Here is a 19,009-nt window from a genome sequence, read left to right as displayed (position 1 = left end):
GGCAGTGAATAAGAGGGCTTGGTGTGGCCATGTCATCGGAGGTTTAGGCCTCTATTTGGTCTCTGGCTTCAGAAGAAACCCTTTTTCCTCCTTTATAATTGTGTGTAACTTTATCTTTTGGAGGGTGGGGGCTTGGGGGTGTGTGGGAAGAAGGCAAGTTCTAGGGATGTCTAAAGGAGTTAGTGCCCCAGCCGTCCTCAGCAGTAGCAGAGCTTCTTCACCTAGATGTTTGTTTCATGTTGAAGGGCATCTGGATAACATTTGTGCTGGCCTCTGCCAATTGATAAAGTACAAAGAGAAAAGACCATTGTTGTGGATTGTTTTCAAAATATGAAAAATCTCACACCCTAAGACCTTCCTCTTCCAAAAGTTTATTATTATTATTTCACAGCATTTGGCAGTGTGCTAGGAACTTCAGACATAGTCCCTGCTTCAGATGGCTTGCACTCTGTGTAGACAAAAGATTGGGGGGAGGGGGGGTTACGGGAGCAACAATTTAGGGTTCAGCACTGTAGGCCAGATTTTGATTACTTCCACTTTTTGACTTGAATGGAATGAATCATGATGTATACAAGCTGAAGTGAGAGCAGAATCAAGTCTGTAGTTTCTATGAAGTGCCCAATCAACTTTTGGGTGTTTGTGTAATAGTAATGACCAGTATCTCACGGCTGTTGACTTCTTTGATATATGCCTAGCAATTATATGACTGAGCTCTGATTTGTGCAGGTGAGGTGATCAAAGCTTGGGACATTGCTGTGGCAACTATGAAGATTGGGGAAATCTGTCGGATTACCTGCAAACCAGAATATGCCTATGGTTCCGCTGGGAGCCCCCCTAAGATACCACCCAATGCCACACTGATTTTTGAGGTAAGTAGGGACTGTCCTTGACTACACTCTGTGTAAGAAAGATGGTGCATTTGCAGTAGAATGTAGGGAGTGCATCTTAACTCCACCAGGTGACACTTGCTTATCTGTAAATTCCCTTCATTAGCTTGGAAGACTGGGTAGTCTGTCAGTGGGAATAGAACGGGATGGTTCTTGCCCTCAGAATCCAAGACCATCTTGTGAACCTGCAGAAAGATCAAAGGGCTGGAGGAGAGAACTGTGTGACCTGTTACTATATTAATCTGATCCACACTCTAGATCTGGTAGCAGACGTAAGGGAGAATGACATAGAGGTGTAACTCACTCTAGGGTAGGATCCAAGGCAGTACCTTATCAGCAGTCCAAAATAATACATTAAAAGTGAAATACTCCTTTATATAAAAAGGGAGGAAGGATGGTCTGGAAGGGCAGAGCATGAGAATTCCAGGGTTCTATTCCCAGCTGCCATTGACTTGCTGTGTTACTTAAGGGAACTTAAGTTAAGGGGTTCTGTAAAATGTGAATAAGGGCTGGTGTACACTGGGAACTTACACTGGCACATCTACATCTCTCAGTGGTGTGGATCTATACCGGCCTAATCCCCGGTGTAGACAGTGCTAGGTGGACAGAAGAATTTTTCCATCAACCTAGCTACCGCCTCTCAGGCAGATGGATTACCTATGTCAACAGGAGAAACCCTCCCATCAGCATAGGTAATGTCTACACTGAAGTGCTGCAAGTTACCCTGGTACTTTCTTTCTTCAGAGGCATAAATGCTTTACTAAAATTAATTAAAAAAATTGTCTGTCTCCTATCTAAGGATCTTAACAATGAAGGAAGAAAACTGGTTAAGATTTGAAGTAGTTGGAAAAATGAAAGTTAAGAACCCACTTCCATTTTGCAGGGTTCAAACCAGACCTACCTTTCACTTTATTGAAACAACTATGAATTTTTCATTTACCCAAAAAAGCCACTAACAGTCACAATGATAGGATAAATGTCTCTTCAAATCTTAGAGATAAGGTAGGTGAGGTAATATCTTTTATTGGACCAACTTCTGTGATGGACAAGACAAGTGTTTGAGCTACACAGTTGTTTTTGCCACAAAATTTCACACAACTTGAGAGACAGTTCAGGATTTTTAAGTCTAAACCAACTTTGTTCCAAAATTGTGACCAGCTCTAGTTAAGATGTTCAGAGTTCATCAGTAGCCTTAAAACTACAAATTGTAGTTCTTCTGCAAGAATGGAATATCTTGCTAATCCTTAAAGTAATGTGCAACTGCTCCCTTACTGTAGTCCAGAGTACACTGGTGATCTGCAGAGAGCTGGCTAGTCACATAGGCCTGGATCCACAAAGGGACTAGTGGTTAGGATATGGGAGACCCTGGGTCCAGTCCACCTACCCCAATGACTATTTAATTACTCGTTTAAAATGGAACAGGATCAACAGGAGAGACCTACATCAGACTTATCCCATAGTTCAGTGGTTAAGGCACTCAACTGAGAGGTGGGAGACCCCTGTTCAAATCCCTTCTTTCCATTAGGCAGAGGGTAGAATTGAACTGAGATCTCCTACATCCCAGGTGAGTGCTCTAATCCCAGGGCACAAAGCTATAAGGGAGGGACCACCACCACCTTCTTAGTTAGAGTGGGTACTGATCCAGTGAGCATGCTCTGAGCACGCTTACTGCGTCAGGACTCAAAAGTGAGATAGGTGTGGGCAACACTTATCTTCCCCTGGTTCAAGGATCACACAAGGGTTTAGATGGGAGATGGGCATCCAGACATCTCAAGTGAGGCAGCAGCGTGCATGCCCAGAGGCAGGAACTTGACATCTAGGGAACTTTTTCAGTGACACTTAGGTGCTGAGTGAGTTTAGGTACCTACAAGGTTAGGTGGCAGCCGAGCAGTGGTTTTGTGGATTCTAGAGGTGCCCAAGTCCATTTGTGCATCTTGGCCTTAGTGCTGGAACTTTTCCCTTCCTCCAACTGCTATAGGTGTCCAGGGTCTTCATTGCAAGCAGCCTGGAGGCCTGTAAAAGCAGTTGGAAACAGAAGGAGGCAACTTACCTGCCTCCACGAGGAGCCACTCTTGCATAAGAGGAAGTGGGAGCAGCCTTCAAATATCAGAGCTGCCCTGGAATTAGTGCCTATCAGCCACCAAGACCAGAGGTGGCTGGGTGAGGAGGGAATGAAGTAGATGGGCAACATATCTGCAGTGAGGGTGCAGAGTAGGGGAACAGAATGGATAGGAGGGGAAAACTTGACTCATGTCAAAAGGAACAAAACTTAAGTCGCTAAATCTTGTTCTTTGTATTGTAATCCTTCCTATCCTAACTTTTTCCATGTGAGCAGTTGCTGCAGCTGCCATAAGGGAATTCTGGGTTTGTAAATGGAAGAGTGTGTGTACTGCGGATGGGGAGAGAGAAAAGAGTTGTTCCATGTGACCATCTTTCTATCCATGTGTTCTCCATACTTTGGGAAAGCTTTACCCCTGTTGGAAGGCATGTAGCTCCCTGCTTGGTTTGTGGGATGTTCAGTTGAACAGGAGAAACTTAGAATTTGAACTGAGATCCTTGCAAGTGTGGTTTAAAAACAAACCAAAAAAAAAGTTTACATTTCTCTGGTTCCTTCCTTCAGAGGGAGATGACTTTTTACAAAGTCATTAACGTTATCCCATCTTACAGAAGGGAGGTGGGGGAGGAGAAGAGACACCAAAGCTAACAATTTGCCCACTGTCATAGCAATTCTGTGGCAGAGTGGGACTAGAACACAATCTCCTGCTCCCTGTAGACCAGGGGTGGGCAAACTACAGCCCAAGGGCTGCATCCGGCCCTTCAGACATTTTAATCCAGCCCTCAAGCTCCAGCTGGGGAGCGGGGTCGGGGGCTTGACCCATTCCACATATGCTGGGGCTCCATGCAGCTCCCGGAAGCAATGACATGTCCCCCCTCTGCCTCCTACATGTAGGGGCAGCCGGGGGCTCCGACACTGACCCCGCAGCTCCCATTGGCCGGCAACTACGGCCAATGGGAGCTGCAGGGGCAGCGCCTGTGGACAGGGCAGCACACAGCCACCTGGCTGCGCCTCCACATAGGAACCGGAGGGGGGACATGCCACTGCTTCCAGGAGCTGCTTGAGGTAAGCGCCACCCGGAGCCTGCACCTCTGACCCCCTCCTGCGCCCCAACCCCCTGCCCCAGCCCTGATTTCCCCCCTCCCTCCCCGCCCTTCAAACCCCTCGGTCCCAGCCCAGAGCACCATCCTGCACCCCCAACCTCTTGTCCCCATCCCCACCCCAGAACCTGCACCTCCAGCCGAAGCCCTCATCCCCTCCCACACATCAACCCCCAATTTCATGAGCATTCATGGCCTGCCATACAATTTTCATGGCCTGCCATACAATTTCCCTACCCAGATGCAGCCAAAAAGTTTGCCCACCCCTGCTGTAGACAACGCTGCCTCCCTTGTAAAAGCAAACAAAATGCCTTTGTGGTTTTTTTCCCAATTATTACATTCATTCATTTATTTAACTGATTCATCATTAAGAGGCAGGAGTGTGGGTCAAAAGGTCTCTGGTTCTGACTTAGTCACTCATTCTAGTTTTTCTAGAGGCAAGGAGGTTTTACTTGCCTACTTAACAAGGGTGTCCAAGACTAACTAGTTCAAAGCATCATCTACATTAGTGTTACTGGCATAGCCTGTCTATTGGGGGATGGGGGAGTGTGTTGCTGACATAGCTGTGCTGGCAAAAAACAAACAAACCTAGTGTATATGCACCTATACTGGTATTAAAGTGTCTTAGGCTGGTGAAGCTTATTTTGCTTTGTTGAGCCAGCATAAGCTACATCACATAAGCAAGATAACTGGGTCTATGCAAGAGAGGTTTGCTGCTTTAACTATACCAACATAGTTAATGTCAAGTTTTAAGTGTAGACCAGGCCAAAGTTTGTACAGTGACTTCTAAAATGTAAAACACTATACAAGGATAGTCATCAGTGTCTTATTTAATGATCCCTTCAGTTCATTTTTAATGGAAAATGGAGGCTGGTCAACACGGTTGAGAATGTAAATAAAATTTAGTGTGACACCTTCCCATGTCTTTCCTTCATTGTCCTATTAACTTCTGCGCACTAAACCACCTGTCTGCATGAAGATATTTCTACTACAGAAGAATGAGGGGGAGACACTGTTGGGAATGGGGGCTAGATTGTAAAACCTTACTCCCAGTGATGAGCATTTGCCCATGTGAGTAGGTCCATTGAAATTAACGGGACTACGTATGCGATTAACTGTTTTTGCTAATGGGAATAATGGGTTCACAATCTAGACCTAAAATAAAAACCTTGCAATCATCATTACTCAGGATCTCTCCCTCCAGCTAGTTATGGTTCATTTGTATTAGGTTATTGGGCTATGCACGTATATGGTGCATTGTTCCCTATAATAAATCCTTGTGTATGTGCAGGTGCATGCACGCATAAGCAGAATTATAAAGATGGTCCCTTCCTTTTCTCAGGCTATTTTGGTGGGGACAGCTTCAATGCTGGAGGTCCTAAACCTCCACTGTGACAGTCCTCTAATGCAAGGGTGTGAATTTTCCCAGGGTCAAAGGCACAAAGTAGTTTAAATTTAACCTTAGTGTCACTGTTCTTGAACATGAGCAGCTGACCAGAAATACACATCAGGGCATTAGAATCAAAACCCTAAAACAAAACACTCTACTTGGCTAGTTGAAGAAGCAGCTCCAGTGACTCAGCTAGTAGTGGGTATAGCTCTGTATGTAAGTACACCTCCACCTCGATATAACGCTACCCGATATAACACAAATTCGGATATAACGTGGTAAAGCAGTGCTTGGGGGGGAGGAGGAGGGAGGGCTGCGCACTCCGGTGAATCAAAACAAGTTCGATATAACACGGTTTCACCTATAACACAGTAAGATTTTTTTGGCTCCCGAGGACCAGAGGTAGAGGTATAGAAAGTAATGGCTAAGTAGAAAGCAACTGTTTCTCTGCTAGATCAACCAGAGCTCATTCTTTAGCCCAAGGCAGAGTCTCTGCATTTCACAAGAGTTCAGCTTAGTGACCAGGCACCAGTTTAGTCATACTAGCTGCCAGCAATCATGTGTGGCACAGTTAAATGCATGTGAGAAGATGCTGCCTCTGTTTGAAGCCAACTCTGTGGGGCATACTTCTATTAACCTCTTTTTGATGTTGGAAAATTTAAAATACAGGTTTATTCCAAAAAAGTATAATGGCCATGTTTACTGTCAGTACAATATGAATGAGTAGCAATAAGCATGGAGCATCTTTGATAGCATGAACATGCTCTGAAACACTTCCTCCTTACCTTCATGGCTCGCGAATATGAAAACGCGTGTTTCACTCCTCTGGATGCTTTGAAAGAGCACTCCCCATGAGATCGTCTATATTTTATGTACATACATTTTCACAAGCTGAGCTCAGCTGTTCCACTGCCATTCTACCAAAGCCCCCAATAACACAGGTATGTCTGAATCTCAGCCTTTCCCTTTCCCTAATTGCCCATGCTTTCTTATGTGGGGATCTGTGTAATGTGCTATGCTTATATAGTTGTGAATAAACAAAAAAAACCCCAATCCTTTGTTTTATAGAAACAGCTGCCTGTTCTTGCTTAAAAGAGGAAAGGCCTCTGTTTCTCCAGACGGCTGCGCTGCACCCAATGCCCTTTGCGCCTCACTACTTTAAATGATGCTTTGATTCACCCTGCAGCATGATCTAGGTAGCCTTGAATCATCCGTGGTGAAGCTAGAAGGTTCAGATCCTCAAAGGTATTTAGGTGTCTAACTCCTATTGACATCAATTAGAATTAGGTGCCTAAATAACTTCGAGGATCTAGGCCGAAGTCTCTGTGATGTGTTTCCAAGCCCAGATTACCCTTCCTAGCAAAGAGAGGTCTCCTCTTTCCCCCTCCTACAAACAGCACCCCCTAAAGTGAATACAAAGTAGAAAGGGAGGATGCTGTCAGCTGCCTCTGTCAACAGTGGGGAAGTGGTTGCGTGGGGGGCAGGGTTGGAGAAGTGCACATCATCCCTTCCCGCCTTGTGCCGTTTCCTAGCAGAAACTGATTAGAGCTTTGGCCTGAGTTCATTTCTCCAAGCCAGGGATTCCCCCTTTAAGGCAGGTCCAGGAGCATGTTTTGTAGTGTGACGATTCCATCGCATACTTCCCTTCCTTCCCAGATGTTCTAGTGGGGGGAACAGGCCACAGGTCTCTTACCCAGAAACCATGCTCATCCCTGCACATTCATAGGCGCATTGGTTCAGAGGTTCTGATGTGTTCAGATGAGGCGATCAAAAGCCTGGGACTTTACTGTGAAGATTGGAGAAGTCTGTCAGATTACCTGCAAAACAAAATACTCCTATGGCTCTGCTAGGAGCCCCCCTAAAACACCTCTCCCAATGCATACATGATCTCCCTCCCCACCTTGAGGACTTTCCTAGCCCAAAACTCTATCATTTTTGTTGAGATCATTCCTCCAAGCCAGGGATTTCCCCTTTGAAGGGAGATCCAGGAGAGTCCTTGGCTGGGTGGCTCCACTGAAATGCACTGCTGTGGAGACCACAGGCCTTCCGTACGGATGTGCCTGTGGATTTGTAGGGATGTGCATGGTGCCTGGCTTGGAGCGGTGGCCTGTTTCCCCTAATGGAATGTCTGTGGAGGAAGTTTATGATGGAATCCTCTCAGATTTCCTCCCTCTTTGCCTCATCATGTGAGTTTCCCCATGGGAGGGAGGCAGTCTGCCTCAGAGAATTTAACCTGGTTTATATCCCCAAGAGGGACTGTGATAAGAATACCAGTTACATCAAAGAGATGAGTTTACATTCCTCCCTGTCCCACTGAAAAATGCTGCCTTGTTCTGATCTACTAGCTCAAAAAATAAGATTAGCCCACTGTCTTGTATACCTTAAGGCCCAGGAGTCAACAGTACCCTGCATCCTGCACTGTGGGGATACAAGACCTTTCCGACTAAAGTGTTTTTTTGCAGTTTATTCATGCAAAAAGAGAAGTAACATTAAAGCTCTGGTGAGAAAATCATTATAATCATTTTAAGTGGCTCAGCTTGATTCTAACCCAGCAGAGACTGCAAATACACTACAGCTTTTATGCCTGGTGAGAAATGTGTTTTGATCTTCCAAATGCTTGTGCTGAGTAGACTGGGAGGAGCTTTTCTATAAAGAAATAAGTTCCAGTAATATGATGCGAATGACTTTCCTGAGAACCTTAGGAGAAAAATTCCAAAAAATGACTACTTCTCTTCTGAACTGAAGTCTTGCTTTTCACTAACCTCAACCTGCTCCTTCCTGTCCTCTGCCTCCTGCTTCCCCCTGCTGCTGTTATGCCTCAGACTCTTAACATGAGTGCTCTAGTACTGAGTGTTCTAAGCAGTGAGTTGGGGCCTCCAGCCTTTCTTTTCCCAGTAGGAGTCCTTCCACCCATCTGCCTACCCCTTCCCTGCCCTATATCCAGATGAGCAATGAAAGAGGGAACCATCCCCCAGACATAGAGCTCCCTATTCCTTGCCCTCTGCACCTGATCCCGATTTAGCTGAAGTCAGTGAAGGAATCGATAAGGCCCTTAAACCAAAGTAAGTGTGTCCATGCCACAGGGTTGCACTGATTTACTAAATCAGTTTCTAAACCCATTTAACTAAGCCAGTGTAATTTTCCTTTTTATGAAAACAAGGCCCCAGAATGTAAATTTCCCTTTATTACCACCCGCACATTAGCCAGTTAATTGTACGGTTGGAATGATGTTACAAAGTGATAATCTGCTAGCCAAAAGAAGCCACATTCTGCAGGAGAGGGGAGCAGGCCCTCAACTGGTTATAACTCCCTGTTTCTTTGACCTGTGTAGGTCCAGTGTGCTCCTGGTAGGCTGTTCTAATTTACCCCAGCTGGTCACAGTCCTCAAGGGACCATCTGCAAGCTGAGAATTTCTAGAGAACAGCAGTGCTCCAGCCAGGACCCCTCTCTCTCCTTACACCTGGGACAAGTGTGAGGGATGGTATAGAACAGCGGTGCTCAGACTTTTGTACTGGTGACCCCTTTCACACAGCAAGCCTCTGAGTGTGACCCCCCCCCTTATATATTAAAAACACTTTTTTATATATTTAACACCATTATTAATGCTGGAGGCCAAGCGGGGTTTGGGGTGGAGGCTGACAGCTCATGACCCCCCATGTAATAACCTTGCAACCCCCTGAGGGGTCCTGACCCCCAATTTGACAACCCCTGGTATGGAACCAGCTTTATGCCCATTGAGAGTTTCCGTCCCCAAACAAGGGGCTTCTCAGCTGGCTGGATAAAGCTACTAGCCAACCCTGCATTGCCACTTGAGCAGTGCTATAGTCTGGATTGTGGGGAGACTCTGACCCAGGAAATCTTTCCAACAGTTGTTAGACACACCCAAAGGATTAAAGCCAGTTATGGCTTGGAATTAAAGCTAGTTCTGAAAATCCAAACCAAATGAGCAGTTACTGTGGAACAATTCCCTTTTCTGTAGGGAGGGGCGAATCCCTTCCTAAAGTGTCTCAATCAGAAAGTCCCGGCTCTCCTGCAGTGACATTACATGCCATTGAAAAAAGAGGGAGAAGCACAGTGCATTCTGGAAGAGGGTTAGTGAGAAACAGAAATGAAAGCGCCTTCTCATGACTGGCTTTGTACACAGTAGGCTCAGGAGTGTGCAGTTAGAGATTGAGCAGCTGTCTCCTCACCCCGCCAGCATTTGGCACTGGTCACAGGCTGGACTCATTTCTCATTTTTCTGTCCTTCTGCCAGATTCAATATGTATTTGAAAGTAAAACAGAGAGGGCTAGGACAGAGTGTGAAAAAGCTAGATAGATACATGCTAGCATAGGGTTTCAAATTCTTTATGGAACCTGGGACAAAGGCTTGTCATCAGCAAAGTGTTGTGGAATAAATTGGCTTGTCCTACTCTGGTCTTTCTCCCATTTCTCTCTGGACAGAGTGTTAATCTGGGATCAGGAGCCCAAACAAGTTGAGAAAGAATTAACTGGAATCAAAGGCTGATCACCGCTCAAAATTATCCCTTAAAAGAAAGTCCCAAGAGAGAAGTGTCATCAAATTGTGCAAGTAGAACAGTGTTCTACTGTTTTCAAGTGTCAACACCTTTCCAGATCCAGACATTCTGCTCCATTCTGTGAGCCTCCACCGCAATGACCTTGGGCAAATTTGTTTGCCATCTTAAAACAGGGTGCGTTAGTCTAAACAAGGCTGATTATAACAACCGTGTTGCTCATTTATCCTCTTTATTTTTACCATCAGTCTCACTACAGCATGTTTATTGGTCAAAACAACCTCTTGTTACCATTGTCATAACATAAGACTTGCCATAGGTGATCAGATTGCTGGTCCATCCTGTTCCCAACAGTGACTCAAGCCAGATACCTCAGGGGAAGAATTATCAATTCTTAAAAATCTGGAACTAGACTCTCATGCCACACTATCGTTGAGAACTCAGGTTCATGTTCCAGCCAGGTCAATTTCCAATTGTAACAGGGGCAGTTTGCATTTCCCTTCCAGCAAGCCTACACACTCAGAGTCAGTTTGGCTTCACCCTCCTCAGTACACCTGAAACGTAGCATTTCCCAACCTGGCCCCCTTCGCTTCAGGGTGGGCAAGACTAGAGAAGAACATGGATGGAAATAAAATGAGAGCAGCAAGTGTGCTAGGGCCTAGGAGAAGGATAATATGGAGGATGGGGGACCCTCATTCACCAATCTATCACAAGGAGAGAAGGAGGGCAAATGAATATAGGTTGGGAATCACTGAATTCTGCTGAGATAAAACTGGGCTGAGCCTCAGCTCTGTCTAGACCCCTGAAGAGCTCCTCCTGGGTTTCCTTTGATCCCGTGGGACCAGCCCCTTGGAATCTGTCTTGAGTGGGGCTCCAATCCTGTGCCTATTGAAGTCAATAGGAGTTTGTCCATTGACGTCAGTGAGAGCAGGATCAGGCCGCAAGTGAGCAGCTTGCTTCAGCTCACATAGCTTGATTTCTCTGCATGTTCCCCCTCACCCCCTGCTCTCTCTGCCCATCTTTTCCATTTCCACCTCTTCTTTTTGGCTCGTGTCCAGCCCTGACCCACTTAACTTTTCTGTTCCCTCCAGATTCCTATCCAAGAGCAGGTCATGGCCGTGCCCGCTCGTAGTGCACTGAGTTCCAGCGCGTTACCTCAGCACCAAAGCGGCAACCATGAGCACGTCCATCAAGCTTTAAAATGCTAGTCTTTAATGTTACCTCTGCTGTGCTGCCTGTGTTCCAAGGGGTATTTGATGTAAACGCTCACCTCTACCCCCTCCCACACAAACACACACTGCTTTTAATCAGCCTGTGGAAGGAAGAGGGCTAGATCTCGCCCAAAGTGTCATTCTGACTTCACACAGCATCATTGTTGTCAGTTAAACAGTACATGGAAGGCAGGTCTGTGTGATCACAAAGCTTGTTAATGGTCCATTGTATTCAGGCTTTTATGTTCTTTGGGGGCTTCCAGCCAGTAGAGGGCTAGATATAATCACAAACACCTGAGCTGCTCTGTCTCCATCCTCCAGAAAGGTAGGTGCACTCTGCATATGTCAGTAGCCCCAGCCTTAGTTGTCGGATGCCTGAGATGTACAGTCCTTTATGGGCAGCAGGATTTTCAAAGGCCTCTCTGCTGCTGCTTTTCCTCTCATGACTGGGGACTGAACTACACAAGACTGCTGCGTTGACACTACAGGAATTAATGTAAGGCTGTCCTTTCCTCTGCAGATAGAGCTGTTTGAGTTTAAGGGAGAGGATCTCACAGAGGATGAAGACGGCGGAATAATCCGAAGAATCCGTACGAAGGGCGAAGGCTACTCCAAGCCAAATGAGGGAGCCCTTGTAGAGGGTAAGTCTGTTTCAGGGGGTAAATGCAGGAATATTAAAGGAAGTTGCCTTGTGCGTGGGTAGCAGGAGGGATGGCAGGCCACTAGGAAGCAAAGGAGCCATTCCAAAACCACCTCTCATTCTGCTGCTGGACAGCTTTTATCCTTCTACCAGAAACCTGACTTGGGGACTCAGGAGGCTTTGTAGGGCTGCTCAGGTGCCCACCCTCCTTGACAAGAAGAGCCAGACATTTTTCAGGAAGATAGAGAGCAAGGGGAAGGTTCTGACATTTGTTCAGTGTTGCACAAAGAAGACAACCCAGATGTGCAAGTGAAAGGGTTTATTGGGTTTAGCCCCAGATGTTACATTTGCTGCCCAGACAGTCTTTTTAAGGGGAAGAAGTTGCTTTTTACAAGGAAGCCTGGCATTCTCCTGGTTCCCTCTGCTAGCTTCTCTCTCGCTGCTCTAGATAAATCACGATCTGGAGACTTCAACAGCTGAGATAAGGGAAATCGGGTGGGTCAGCTTTTGTGGCCTGCATCATGCGGGAGGTCAGACTAGATGACCATATTGGTCCCTTCTGACCTTAAAGTCTATGAGTCTATGAGATACCCTCTAACCTGCCTGTGGGATTTTTTTGTATCTCAGTCCAGCTAGAAGGTCGATATGGAGATAGGGTGTTTGACAAGCGGGAGCTGCGGTTTGAGATTGGAGAAGGAGAAAATTATGACCTTCCTCCTGGCCTGGAACAAGCAATTCAGAGAATGGAGAAGTCAGAGGAATCTGTGGTGCATCTCAAACCCAGGTAAGCACCTGCTGAACTCCAGTGGTTTCACTAGACTGTGACCCTGGCCCAAGGTGGCCCCAATACTTCTGTCTTCTGATTATTCTGGGTGTGTTTGCAGCTCGGAGGAGTGGGTGTGTTTTCTAATTAGTGTAGTTCTGCCCCTTCACCTCCCAAAATACCCTGGTCAAAATTTGGATGGCCCCAGAAACCTGATATCTGGGAAGTATCTAGCCAGCTGAGACGCCGGTTGAAGAAGCAGCCAAACTGGAATGTGAGTGGGCATGAGCTGGATTCCCCACTGTTGTGGTGGAAGAGTAGAATTGACTATAGAGATCATTTAGGAACATAGGGATTGCTGTACCAGAACAGAGCAATAGTCTAGCTAATCCAGCTTCAGAGGCTAGGGAGAGATGTAAAAAATGTATGCTGAGGTTAGGAGAGAGGCTGTTCTAAAATCCCTTTGCTGATAGAACAGCTATGAACATTTTGTGAGGCCTTTGGAGAGAAGAAAGAACCTCTCCGCTTTCTCTGAAACAAGACCAGTTTCTGTCCAAACCCTGCATCCATCAGGGGAGCTGTTTCAAAGATACATGTTCTTGAGTGAGCTGAGAATGGCTGGGCCTGGGGTATGGAGAGCCAGATAGGGCAACTTTTTTGATGGTCCTGCATGTAAGTAGTAGTTCCCCTTTCCAAGGAAATAAGACAGATTCTGTGGAAAGGGGGAGATGCAGGCTCCATAGCAGGGTTGCAAGCAAGAGAAAAGTTTGTCCTCATAGTTTCCAGCAAACCCTGGCTTGTTTTAGGTTTTGAAATATTTTAAACTGAATCTAGTGGTAGTGAACGATGCAGGTTAAACAGTAGTTGGGACCAGAGTCCTCTTGTTTATTCTCAGAATGGGTAGAGCACAGGCAGCAGCTAGACATGCTCCCCCACCCCAACATGCTGGCACCTGAGCTTGAGGGACTACCTGCAGATGGGAGGAGGTAGTTCAGTGTCCAAGCTCATTAAATGCTTGGCCTCACAACAAGGGAGGCATCTAGTGCCAGTTACCAGTAATTTTATGGTGTGGTCACGTCCACTAGGAACTGAACTGAGACCAGCAAACTCATTTCATAGAGGCCATCTAACAGCCATGAGATGGTAATAACTTTGGGTGACCCAAAATCAATACAAACTGGTAACCTAGAGATGAAAGACTTTGCATTCCAATCCCACACAGTCACCCCTGCTGTTTTTAGGCAAAAACTGCTCATGCCTTTGTGTCTTTCGTAACACTGAGCAGAATGTGAATTTGGTGCATCTATATAGGCATGTTCTCTTGGCTCCTGCTTCCCTAACAGAGAACAGGTCTAGCTGGATTCTTTAGAAGCCACTTATTTCTGTTACAGCTACGGTTTTGGGAGTGCTGGGAAGGAGAAGTTTCAGATCCCTCCAAATGCAGATCTGCAATATGAAGTGAAACTCAAAAGCTTTGAAAAGGTAAGAACAAAAGGATGAAGTCCTGTTGGGACGGGGAGAGAGGTGTGTGTGGATACAGCCTCTCCCTGAGAGAGCAGGAGGAAGAGGTGAACTTTGATCAGCTGAGGATGGGAAAAATAATAAATCTATGGAAGGTGAAGTGGGAATAGGAATCCTTGGCCGAAATCCCCTGTATTCTCAGTGGACCCAATCTGCTTTGAGCAGCATGTCTCCTGCTGTAATCCAGTTCCCTCATGCTCAGTGGCAATACCTCCACCCATTCTTCCATGCCTTCTTTCCTCTCCTTACTCCATAAAAAGATGCAGCAAATACCGATTGATTTCTGTAATGCTGCCTGCAGTGACTCAAGAGCCTGAGTACCAACCTCAGAGCAGACTGTTAGGAAGCAGGGCACAAACCCCACACTGCTTATGAGTTTTATACTTAGATTTCCCCAACCAGTTATCTAGTGTAAGCTCCTCAAGCACTATAACAGCTTAATCATGGAGTCACAGACAGTCCCCTTGGGTACTTCAGTCTATTTTGCCACCCTGGTGAGCGTACTTTTGTGGTAGATCGTCCCTTACACCAAGAATCACAGCAATATTCAGGTCACTCCCAGTCCCAAAGGACCAGCACTTTACCCCAGATCAGTTGTGCCTTAGCTCTCACACTAAAGACAATACCTGTAACCAATTCTATAATAAACTAGCTAAAGATTTATTAAGTAGGAAGAGGAAACAGGAGTTATTTACAAGGTTAAAGCAACTAAACAGATACACAAATGAGTTAAAATCTTAAGTTTTGAAAAGTAATAGAAGTTTCTATAATAAGCAAGCTCTACACGACCTTTAGCGCTAACCCAGGTTAACCACTGGGAATCTCTCACTTACGCCTAGTAAACCTTGCCCTCCACAGTTCAAGCAGCATAGATTTCCTTCTGTTTGGTGTGATTTCCCCTTACCCCTTTTGCTCTGAGGTGCAAGCTCAGCATCTTCACAGGGAGAGGGGGGTGAGGAGGCAAAATAACAAACATCTGTTATCTTCTTTATCATCCCACAATAGTATGTCTGGTGTCAATGGACTTTTCCTGTTGGGTAGGATGCAACGCCTTCCATTGCAGATCAGCACTTTACACCAGTTAATGTTTTTCTCTTGTCTGGTGATTTACACAGTCCCAGAGGCTCTCAATACAAGTGTTCAAATATTATCGTACAGTACAGGATACACATGTTTTACGTGAGATTAACGCCTGCAACAACTCACAAGCATTCAGTAAAGTGTAAACACTAAACACATTCTTACAACTCTCATACCTGTTTTAACAATACTAACACACAGTTGAGTCAAACTGATTCCAGCTCTGTATTTGTCAGTGTTGAGTTGAGACATGGAGACCTTGGCATGAGCTGGCACCTGGTCTGCCAGCGTCACAGTTTCTTCCAAAATTAGATGGCTGACTGAACTGTTTCTGTCTGGACAGGCTAAGGAATCTTGGGAGATGAATACAGAAGAGAAGCTGGAACAAAGCTCCATTGTGAAGGAGAGAGGTACTCAGTACTTCAAGGTAAGTTACAGTCCTCCCTGCGTGTGGTCAGCATTGCCCAGTCCCTGCTATAGGCCAGTATTGGTGCTGGAGCAGACCCTTTCACAGGGCTGTCTCACACATTGATGGCATGTTGCATGCAATGTGCTGCTGTCTTAGTTTTTTCTCGGGTGCTGGAGGATGGGCCTTGGAGTTTTTTTGTCCTGTTAGGGAGTTCTCCTTGGTGTCCATTCTACACTTTCCCTGGGGACAAAGAGCTGGAGGTTGAGCCTTGCAGGTTGTACCCACTTGGTATTTTCCTCCGTTATATGGCTGGGGTTAATGACCCTTGGGCTTTTGCAGCTCTACAGGGAGTTCTCCACTGTGCAGGAACAATGTGGCAAAGCTGCCATGAAACAGTGCTACACATGGGCAAGATTCTGCCCACCGATGGGGGCCTGAAGAGGCCATGTTACAGTTGGAGTCCCCAGGAGGAGCTTTAGCTGTTATGGTTGCTTTCTTCTTGGGCGCTTCCATGGCACACATGCCAGAGTGGTAGCTACACTACCCCTAGAGAGTACAGTATGCTCCTCACCCTGCATCTAACCAGTTGTGACAGCTGGTGCAGTGGGGGGACAGTGGTATCCTGCCTTTCCCTGCTCTATTTCAGACAACTGGCACTCATGGGGGACTGTGCTCCCCAGTGGGATTCTGGCCTGTTCCTGGGCTTTTTGCACAACCACCCAGAAGCGTATTCGTATCTGGCCCTTATATTGATTTTATCTTCACGTACAGCACTTGTGTGGAGTTTGGCCACAGAAAATATTCTCTGTTCACCTTAAGGTAGCTGTTCCTGGGTTGAAAAAGGGAGTAGAGAGTGTTGTGAAGAGGAGGGTGGAGATGGACTAACTCCAACTTTATTGACTACAGGAAGGGAAGTACAAACAGGCAACATTACAATATAAGAAGATTGTGTCCTGGCTGGAGCACGAAACAGGCTTCTCTGAAGAGGATGATGCAAAGGCCAAGAGCCTGAGGCTTGCTGCCCTCCTTAACCTGGCCATGTGCCATCTCAAGCTGAAGGAGTACTCCCTGGCCTTGGAAAACTGCAGCAAGGTAACAAGGCTTTATACACCCTGGTGAGCAAAGTGGGCAGAGCAGCTGGACCGTGCTGTAACTAACTGGGCAACACAAATCACTGTGGTGGGTTTGTGCCTCTCTCTTACTCTGTGTCCACACCTGGGAAGGGCCAATATATCAAATTCCTCAGTGGAAATGATTATTCTTTTCCATCTTCATTCTCTGTGGGAGATTTTTTAATAGCTTCTTGTCTGAGAATCTCTAGGCACTTTAGAAAGGAAGGTAAGCTTCACTTTACAAATAGGGAAACTGAGGCACAGAGCAGTTAGACGACTTGCCCATGGTCACACAGGAAGTCAGTGGCCCAGCCAGGACTAGACCCCACATCTCCTGATTCCTTGTCAGATGCCTTAGCTGCCACACCACACTGCCTCCCTTTCTCTTACCAAGCCCAGAATTCCTGGAGCATTTACCCTGTAAAATAAGCAAGCTCATCCCATAAGTGTCTCCTGCTGATTGTCTGGCTGTATTTCCTGAAACCAAACTTCAGCCTGCTGCTCCCTTCCTATCCAGGCGCTTGAGTTGGACAGCAGCAATGAGAAAGGCCTTTTCCGGCGTGGCGAGGCCCATCTAGCTGTCAATGACTTTGAATTGGCCCGGGCAGATTTCCAGAAGGTGCTACAACTTTACCCTAGCAACAAAGCAGCCAAAGTGCAGCTACTAGCCTGTCAGCAAAAGATCCGGGAGCAGCACGAGAGAGAGAAGAAGATGTATGCCAACATGTTCCAGAGGCTTGCAGACAAGGACTCCAAGGTAAGTGGTAGCAAAACCCTGGGAGAACTGAATGGGTACATGTGGGAAAAGAGGCAACAGGGATTGGGGCATTCTGCTTGCCATCTTCAGCGCTGCCAGTGGTACAAAGGGAGGACTCCCTAGCATTGCATCTGCGGAGAATGGAAGCAGCCCTCTGGTACCAGGTTTGGCCGCGTTGTCAGAGCCAAGCAGCACAGAGGGTTGTGTAGATTGGAAATGTTCTTTTACAAATCCTCATGATTCAGAGCCAAAGTGGAGTCAGAAGCATGAGCATGTTGTTGCTCCCTGCATGAACCTGGCCTCATTTAGGAAGAATTGCAAGAAGCACCTCTTTGCCCAGGCCTCCCTAACTGCTCCTGGTTTCCTAGCTAACTGATAAAACTTGAGGAAAGCAGAGTGCATGGTCTCCTTTACTGAGATCCTGAGTCTCAGCTGAACCCCTTAGGGAGCCCAGATATCCTGCTGATGAGCACCAAATTAATCTCTGTTATAGTGATAAGAGTGGGGAAGGGGTGAACGTTTCGCTCAGTTTTTTCAATGTCTCCCATGTAGCCAGAAGCTGAAACCCTCCAGACCACTGGCAGCTGCAAAGATGACACAGACATGAAAGAAGAGAAACAGAACGGAGTCGAAGATAAATCACAAGTTGATGCAGAAGCATAAAAACAAACCCAATTCCATTAGTTTTGTAAACTGAAGAATTTCCAGTGAATTAGACCTTTATTTTTCTATCTGGTTGGATGGTGGCTTCAGGGGAGCAGAGGCTGGGGCCACGACACCGCAGTCATTTACAGCTTCGTGTGTATGTCTGTGTAGGAAACTTGGTGGCGGCCCAGATCTGGTGTAATCCTAGGGACTTTATTTATTCATTCTAGCTCTCTGTTGTTGTCGGGAGGTCTGTCAGAATTCCTTCTGCTCAGTTTCATTTCACTCTGCCATTGGTGTGTCTCTTTTTTTGTGGTCCCAGCTCATTCTAATCCCAGTCCTGCTTCCTAAACCTATTTCCTTGATTTTTTCTTTTAAAGCAATCTGCCTTTCCCGAGAGAGTCCTCACCTGAGAGACTTATGAACAAATCACTGCACCGAATTTTTCCGCCTCCATCTTGCTCCTTGCTGTTGCCTCTGTTAAAGCAGAGACCCCCTCCCATGAGTAAGTGTTGTAACCTTCCTTGTATGCCCGTTCTTTGCACATTGCTGAAGGTGAAGACTGTGAAGTCAAAGCTTAAGCAATAAAGCAGAAAAACTCCCAGAAGTCGAATTTGTGTTTTTAAGCAGGATGTGCACAGCTCTATGAAAGAACTTGATTCTCCCAGCATCCCCGAACTATACCAAACCTTCCCAGTCATGCAGCTGCATCTTAGGCCTGGTCTACACTAACCCCCCAAGTCGAAGTAAGGTACACAACTTCAGCTACGTGAATAACGTAGCTGAAGTCGACATACCTTACTTCGAACTTACCGCGGTTCAGACGCGGTCCACACGGGGCAGGCAGGCTCCCCCGTCGACTCCGCGGTACTCCTCTCGTTGAGATGGAGTACCGCAGTCGACGGCGAGCACTTCCTGGTTCGAT

General features: G+C 46.4%; 1 protein-coding gene across 2 annotated transcripts in view; it reads left to right on the top strand.

The window, feature by feature from the left end:
• Positions 1–18,685, top strand: part of FKBP4 (FKBP prolyl isomerase 4) — a 26,225-nt gene extending 7,540 nt beyond the window's left edge. Inside the window, exons 3-10 of one of the 2 annotated variants that reach the window (XM_029914260.1) lie at positions 727–869; positions 11,678–11,798; positions 12,425–12,581; positions 13,952–14,042; positions 15,505–15,588; positions 16,477–16,662; positions 17,200–17,439; positions 18,465–18,685. In XM_029914260.1, the coding sequence (XP_029770120.1) occupies positions 727–869; positions 11,678–11,798; positions 12,425–12,581; positions 13,952–14,042; positions 15,505–15,588; positions 16,477–16,662; positions 17,200–17,439; positions 18,465–18,497 (1,055 nt within the window). In that variant the 3' untranslated portion in view covers positions 18,498–18,685. Of the gene's footprint in view, positions 1–726; positions 870–11,677; positions 11,799–12,424; positions 12,582–13,951; positions 14,043–15,504; positions 15,589–16,476; positions 16,663–17,199; positions 17,440–17,991; positions 18,113–18,464 lie in introns of those variants that run through there. The other variant, XM_029914258.1, reaches the window with a different exon arrangement.
• Positions 18,686–19,009: the final 324 nt, after the last annotated feature.

This window comes from Terrapene carolina, unplaced genomic scaffold, assembly GCF_002925995.2.
Source record: "Terrapene carolina triunguis isolate 2854851 unplaced genomic scaffold, T_m_triunguis-2.0 Scaffold33964, whole genome shotgun sequence".
Taxonomy (NCBI): Eukaryota; Metazoa; Chordata; order Testudines; family Emydidae; genus Terrapene; species Terrapene triunguis.
This window is presented reverse-complemented; position numbering and strand designations above follow the sequence as displayed.